General features: G+C 47.1%; 1 protein-coding gene across 1 annotated transcript in view; it reads right to left on the bottom strand.

The window, feature by feature from the left end:
• Window positions 1-2,368, bottom strand: part of robo1 (roundabout, axon guidance receptor, homolog 1) — a 157,162-nt gene extending 154,794 nt beyond the window's left edge. Inside the window, exon 1 of the mRNA XM_079732359.1 lies at window positions 1,544-2,368. Within this exon, the coding sequence (XP_079588485.1) occupies window positions 1,544-1,601 (58 nt within the window). The 5' untranslated portion in view covers window positions 1,602-2,368. The remainder of the gene's footprint in view (window positions 1-1,543) is intronic.
• Between the last annotated feature and the right edge of the window lie 4,948 nt (window positions 2,369-7,316).

Raw genomic sequence — 7,316 nt, 5'->3', positions numbered from 1 at the left:
AGGAAAACAAAAAAGATATATTAGCTCAAATTGTTCCACCACAAGGCTGCGGTGATGCTGGTGTTAATAAGACCCTGCAGTCTTCACTTATACTTCTCCGCCTAGTGTTATTGCCTTTGGTTGGGTTCCCAGGTTGCTGAAAGACCCCGTCCTTAGAGACATTAGGAAATACACTAAGGTAACCCCTTCAGGTTTTAACTTGAAAACAATTACCCTGACTGTTACTTATAGTTAATTACACAGGCGGGCGGAGGCTGTAATATAGCGCTGTAAACCAGACATTGGCGTCAGCACCACCTGGCTGGAACCCCGGTACCTTGTCTGTAAAACAACGTGGATGGAGGCCTGCATGAAAACCAAACAAGCAGCCCATTGTCGGTCTCTAAACCGCCAAATATTGTCTAAGCAAACTCCTCTTTTCACCTCGACTGCATGAACAGGTTCCACCGAGTCCCCCTTCTCTTTTGTCGGGGCGGTGGACGCCTTGTTTGCTGCCGCGTACAAAGGCTTCGCTCTAATGTATCATAGCCCGGGTGGCCGCCATTGGCTGCCCGTCAACACTGGACCTAGTGACCCGGAAACGTGGGGCTCGCGCCGCACAGCAAGACCATGACGACACGACTGAGATGAGCAGCGTGTGTGTGGAGTTACGATGAACCGTGCCCCTCCACACACGCACACGCACACGCACACACACACACACACACACACACACACACACACACACACACACCTAACCCCAACCCCAGCACCACCACACACATGCACCACCACCACCCCATACAGTACTGTCCCTCTCTGGGGCTGTTGTATAAACAGCAGACATAACAGAACAATACAATGGGACACATTGGGATATAGTGTAGTCCAGAGAAGCCAATAAGGCTCTGTGAATAGCGTGCAATCAGCAGTAATGGTCATCCCTGGAAAGAACCATGACAAACATGGACACTCTGGGTCCGAAGGGGGCCAAGGCTGTCTGAATGACAGATTACAGCTGCTCTCTTCACTTAGCGCTCATGGATTCAGCACTTTATCGTGCCTATGTGCAAGCTCAGCTCTCTAAAGTAGCACAGTTCCTTTCGACACCATCACCAGAATGGAGGTACTTTTTTAGGTCAGGGAGGAATAAAAGAAAGGATACAACATTCTCAAAATGTAGGGTACTGTTGATGTGGAACAAAACGTGCATATCAGAGAGATGTATGGGGGGGGGGGGGGGGGGGGGACTTCACTGACAGGCATACAGAGGCCCCCAAGACGTGTATTGAGATGAAATAGGCCCAGGTGTTTCGTGTTTGTGAAATCCATTGACTAATTTAACTATTAAGGTTTAATTGATGATACGTTAAACAAAAACGGGGAAATAAATCCATTACAACCAGTGCGATATAGAAGTGATTAAAGCGTGTTTGTGTTGTGTTTTGTTTAAGATGCGCTTCTTTTTATCCAGAAGTGGTGTATTCTACCACCGGCACAACTGCTACCAGAGCAACATAGATCAGGCTGTTGTTTAGAAAAGAGCGGCTCATCCTATGCTTACCTGAGCACACATGGAGAAGTCCTACTAGAAATGCTACTCCAATAGAAGTAGGAGACATTATTCAACGTCCCTCGGATGAAAAAAAATGTCTGGCGTGATCCAAATTATTCAGAATTCAATCCAAACATCCGCTCCTTCATAATCTTGACGTCAAAATCCAAAACACAATAATCCAGAAATAAAAAAGCTTTTGTTGGAGCGCACAAAAGCAATGACGAGTTTAAAGTAAAACCCGATATACAAGTGATCTGCTTGCTTAGGCTTTGTATGAATGAAAATCAAATAACCCAAGAAATAAAAAGAAAAACGAGTTCTCAAATGTTAAAATCTGAATTTGCGCTCTTTTGATTCGAATCAAAAATCGTGAGCCTAAAGTGAACGGGAGAACCACATGAAAATAAATCCTTTGGTTTGATTCATATCCCTTCTGCGCTCAGTATCCACACGTTTATCTTTATTCATTTAGGTTAGTTCCTTTGTGCAAAAATGAAAGAGCAAAAAACACTGATATTCAAGTTGCAGGATTGTGCGATATGTAAAAAACTAAGCAAGGCGAGCGTCCGTTGTATTCCACGCCGGGTTCCTGGGAGTCACATTATTTCAGTCCTCTTTTGAATCTGTCAGTGGAAATCGGAAACTTTTTAAGTTGCTGTCCTCGGCTCCGTTACAACGCTCCCGTGTCGGTAACTCCCTTCATCCAAAAACGACCGAATTCAAATCCAACTTTGCCATCAGTTTGTTGCGGTGAAGTTCTGCTGCAAGTTTCTAGTGATCCCCCAAATGCACGTAGACCCCCGAACCTCAGCGGAGGGAGCACGACTTCACGTTCAGCGCGTTTCATTCAGGAGAGCGGAATGCCTCGTCAATTGGTATGTGCCATTCTACCCCCCCCCTCCCTCACTAGAACGAACAATGTATCCCAGAGAGGAAATTTAACCTCTTCCAGCCTGGATCCCACCCCGGCGCACGGTGGGTTGATTTGTTTGGAGTTCTGAGAGGGAATATAAGGTAAAAGCACACGTTTTCACTTCTGCTTCACTGTCTTTCATTCTTCCACCTGAGATTGGTTTTATAAAAATAGAATATCAAGGTTCAGCTCAACCTTGGGTATAGTCAGTTACTGTTCTCTTTCTGCCATGGAAAGGGAATATTTAAAATACCAAAACCAAAAATGAAAAATAATATTGGTAATTTATGTGATCAGTTACATCTTAACATTTTATTCTACTAACTAAATCATTTAATCAAAGACAAATTTGACATGTAACTATTTTATAGGCTTCTATGTATACACTACTATATTTTATATGGGCCTATTTTAGGTGGGATTCTTATTTATTTACTGATATATTTATATAACGTCTTATTTATTAAGACTATATTATATTATCAAGACTTAAGTACAAACATGCAGTAATAAAAAATATGGTTCAGATAAAATGATGTAACACGCTACAGGAGAGAAACCCAAATGTTAGGCTTTTACTTAGGGCTATAGAGGATGTGATTATATAAAAAAAGGGGCTTTTTCTACACCCACACCAGCGAACCCAGGATACTCAGTTCATGTCTCGCCTGTCGACCCTCCCAACATTCATTACCAAACAGCGCCCTCCAGTGGAATTTCCCCTATATTGTAGGACATACACACAAAGAGCGCAGAGGCGTTTTGTCACGGTATGCTGAAATGACTAACAACAATCAACTAAACCACGTCCATCAACCGCCGTTATACTCTCTCCCCCCACCCCCCTACACAAACACACTAATTATTGTTGTTTTTTCCCCATCGCAAGTCTGAACACTTTCAAACCCGTTCGTCCACAGCCCACTTATTTTGCTTTTCAGTGTTTTCTAGCGGTGTGGCTGGGTTGATCGCATGCATCGCACTTCCAACTGGCACATTTTCTCCGGGGCCCAGTGGGGGGGAATTGGATAAGAGGAATGATCAGCGGGCAGTCCACTTAGAGAACAGGCAGCATGGGGCCCGGCAGGGTGGAGGGGGCTGCAGACTGAGGGGAAGCCATGAAGAGACCATGCAGAGAATGAAGACGCAATCACACTCAATTGCTGAAGAGGAACACTGCCCTCTGAGGACGCGTACGCCTCGTGTAACAGCGCACAGCCCCAATTAACAACTGTCGAAATAATGTCAACGTGATTAAAAAGATATGAGCAACCAGAGTGCCCTTAAATCTCAACAAAATAAACAAATGATTGCTTTCTGCAATGCAGTGCCGGCCCTAGGGTCTGACTCCCAGTCATAATGTGCTGTGTGTTCAATCCACCCCAAGACAACAGATAACCTATAGGCACTCCTGAAGCAGGAAGCCTAACCTCTTCCTCTTGATTAATTCAATGTGACTTTGATTAAAAGCAACTTCGAAATCGCTCCTCCGTTTGTTTGATTTCTGCGGCTGGCCTCCCTTCCACCGAAAGGCAACAAAGGTTACAGCCAGCGCGTCACGGGCGAGCATTATGCAGGGTTGTCCTCCCTGGCTCAAAAGGCACGCTGAAATAATTGTCACCGTCTTAGAGAGATGGCAGCAGGCTGAGAATAGAGCCGCCAGACAGACGACACAGGACAGCTTTTTATATTTTAACAACCTTCTCTGCTTTGGGTTGGGCGCACCAGAGTTGACCCTTTGAGAGGTTGAGTCACAGACGTCACTTTAAAGCAAAAGTCTCAGCTTTAAAATCAAACTGCAGTTCGTTTTTTTTTGGGACCATGGAGCTGTACTCACGGTGGAAGTGCTGGTCACAAGTCAGCGCTCTGTCGTGGGAGTCCTTCAGAGCTCTGTGGTGCTGGTGGTTCGCACCGGGCCCCGGAGACTTCCACGGGGGCATTTTGCACCCGGAACGAGGGGAGCTGTGTGGGCCAGCGCCGGGACGATGGGGGCCCCGCAGACTCTTTGGGTCTTTGGGGACCCCTAACATGACCGGCATGGCTAGGAGCACCACCAGCAGAGACACAAGTCGCATGGCAGTGGTGGTGGAGGCTACGGATACGATGCCCTTATTTCCCTGTCCATATACAGAATGTCACGTAGCTTCCTTCTAGCACCTGTTATCTGTCCAAGAAAAATATTTCAAGCCTTAAAAACCGTATCTGTTTTGTCCCAGAGGAAACTTGCCCTCGCTCTTAAAGGTTGTACCAGGGCTTGTCTTTGCTTTTCAAGAAAAAACATTTGTTCAAAAACCCTCCCTAAAAACAAAACAAATAATAGAAGATGTTTGGAAATGCTGTTAAAAAATACACAAAAACAGTGTGTGTTTCTCCCAGCAAGTGTCCGTTCCTGGATGCTTCTAGCCTCTCCCCCTGCCAAGTGTCTCAACCCCTGCCGTCCCGGCCAGTCCCTTCAATCTGATGGCATCTCCCCCCGACCCTCCCGCTCAAAACACGATAGCATCTTAATGAGAAGAACTGCAATGTAGATAGTGAAGTACCATCTCCTACCAACCACAACTACTTGCAAAGTCTCTCTCTCTCTCTCTCTCTCCCTCTCTCTCTCTCTCTCTCTCTCTCTCCCTCTCCCTCTCTCTGTCCCTCTCCCTCCCTCTCTCTCTCTCTCTCTCTCTCTCTCTCTCTCTCTCTCCCTCTCCCTCTCTCTCTCTCTGTCCCTCTCCCTCTCTCTCTCTCTCTCTCTCTCTCTCTCTCTCTCTCATGCATCCCCATGGCGTCGCCGCAGACCCTCTCTCGCCCCCTCTCCCCCGGGTCTTTTATCTCCTTTTATATCCTTCTTTTACCATGCTAAACCACCGGGTGGATGTCTCCCTGTTTTTAATCTACCTCTCATGCTTTCTCTCTAGATTGTTCCCGCTCGTATGATGTGTCCCAGCGTCGAGTGGGAACCGAGGCCCCCCCCCCCCCCCCCCCCCCGCGGACACCCTGCTGGGCGTCCATCCTTCAAACGCCGCCAGACCCCGAGAAAAAACGGCCGAGGCCCCCGTGAGGAGGCGGGAGGGAGGAGCTGGTGCTGGGGTGACACGAGGGCCCCCGGTAAAAAGACCAAGGAGCCCAGCAGCTCGCCCTTCCTCCCGACTGGGAGCTCTGAATGGCCTTTCAGTCCCAGGCTTAGCAGCGCTCAAAACAAGATGGCATACAAAACACAACCGACACACAACAAAGTCTCTCTCTCTCTCTCTCCCTCTCTCTCTCTTGCTCTCTCTCTCTCTCCCTCTCTCTCTCTCTCTCTTGCTCTCTCTCTCTCTCTCTCTCTCTCTCACTCTCTCTCTTGCTCTCTCTCTCTCTCCATCTCTCTCTCTCTCTCTTGCTCTCTCTCTCTCTCTCTCTCTCTCTCTCTCTCTCCCTCTCTCTCTCGGAACAGAGGGTGGTGTGTATTCAAAAACTATTATTATAGTGACATTCAAGCAGCATTGCTTGTGATTTCCACTTCTCCATTGAGTTAATCAATGGACCTACCGTCTGTGGACAACAAAGTGTCGGTGTCGGAGAGGTGCTTTGTGCAGGGAGAAGTTGTCCAAAGAAGTAGCAGTCGAAAGTAGTAGATTTGTTACATATTACATTCCTTTCACCCATACTAAATTCGTTTTTTCCAGCTTTGAAGATTTATTTATGTACTGTGCGCTGACTTATACTTCTCTTCAAAAGAAACTCTGACGAATTAAAAAAATGTGCTGTCTTTGTCCGCTTTTTAACAAGCCTCCGAGGAGCTCAGTGCAAAGGCAATCGATGGATGACGGGGAGGAAACAAGAATGTTTTATTGAGCTCTCAAAGCATAAAAACGAAAAATAAAAATCTGCAAATAACTCCACTCCTTTGTGTGTGTGTGTGTGTGTGTGTGTGTGTGTGTGTGTGTGTGTGTGTGTGTGTGTGTGTGTGTGTGTGTGTGTGTGCATGTGCGTGTGCACGTCACTGTCTCGGTTCCGACGGCCTGTCATCTATTATAGAGTTACATAAGTAGTACATCAGGAATCACAAGCAGGACTGACACTGACTAACTGAATCCTGTCAGCACCACGAGAACTTCTTCAGGGAAGAGGCAACAGAAAGTACAATTCTTTGAAATTCCATTTCTTACACAGACAGACTGAAGCGTGACCTAGAAATGGTCACCACCGTCTCCCACTGACATCATAGCCAAGATGGCTCGGTATTAGATACAGCTTCAGTCGAGGACCGGACACAGAGAACCAAGCGTTGTTTCAACCATATGGGGAAACACTCACCCATCCCAGACCGGGTTTACAGCGACACGCATCCACTGGAACCGGATGGAACCGGATGGAAAATATCTACTTTTTTATGTTTATAACCTCTCGCAGACAGCAATGAAGGGCAGATTTATGAGTTTGACAGGGCCTGAATGTGGAGGGTGTCATCGGGTAAAAAGAACAACTAGAATTGCTCTCGCACGGCAAAGGCCTGGTTGTAGTCCCTCTCTTTCAAAATCTGCCTGACGTTGCTGGTTCCTCCCGCTATCAAGAGAGGAAATTATATCAAATGGACGGAGATAGTCGTGGGACGGGCTTAAGGGTGTCCTACTGTACAATGTGATGGAAGGAGGGGAGAACAATTCCACCTCTCTCACAAGGGTATTGTTAGCCTGGGGGGGGGGGGGGGGGTCTGACCTGCCATTCTGAGACAGGAAGTTACAAATCCTATGGGTGTCACTGTACACCCTTGCCCAGCTGCTGAAGGTTGCTGTGCGTGTGTGCGTGCGTGAGTGCATGCGTGTGTTTGTGGAGGGAGGCGATACAAATCATCCCTGATCGGACGACAAGGAAGCAACAGAGGAGTTCCAGCCCATG

The sequence above is a fragment of the Pollachius pollachius genome (assembly GCF_949987615.1).
Source record: "Pollachius pollachius genome assembly, chromosome: 3".
Taxonomy (NCBI): Eukaryota; Metazoa; Chordata; class Actinopteri; order Gadiformes; family Gadidae; genus Pollachius; species Pollachius pollachius.
This window is presented reverse-complemented; position numbering and strand designations above follow the sequence as displayed.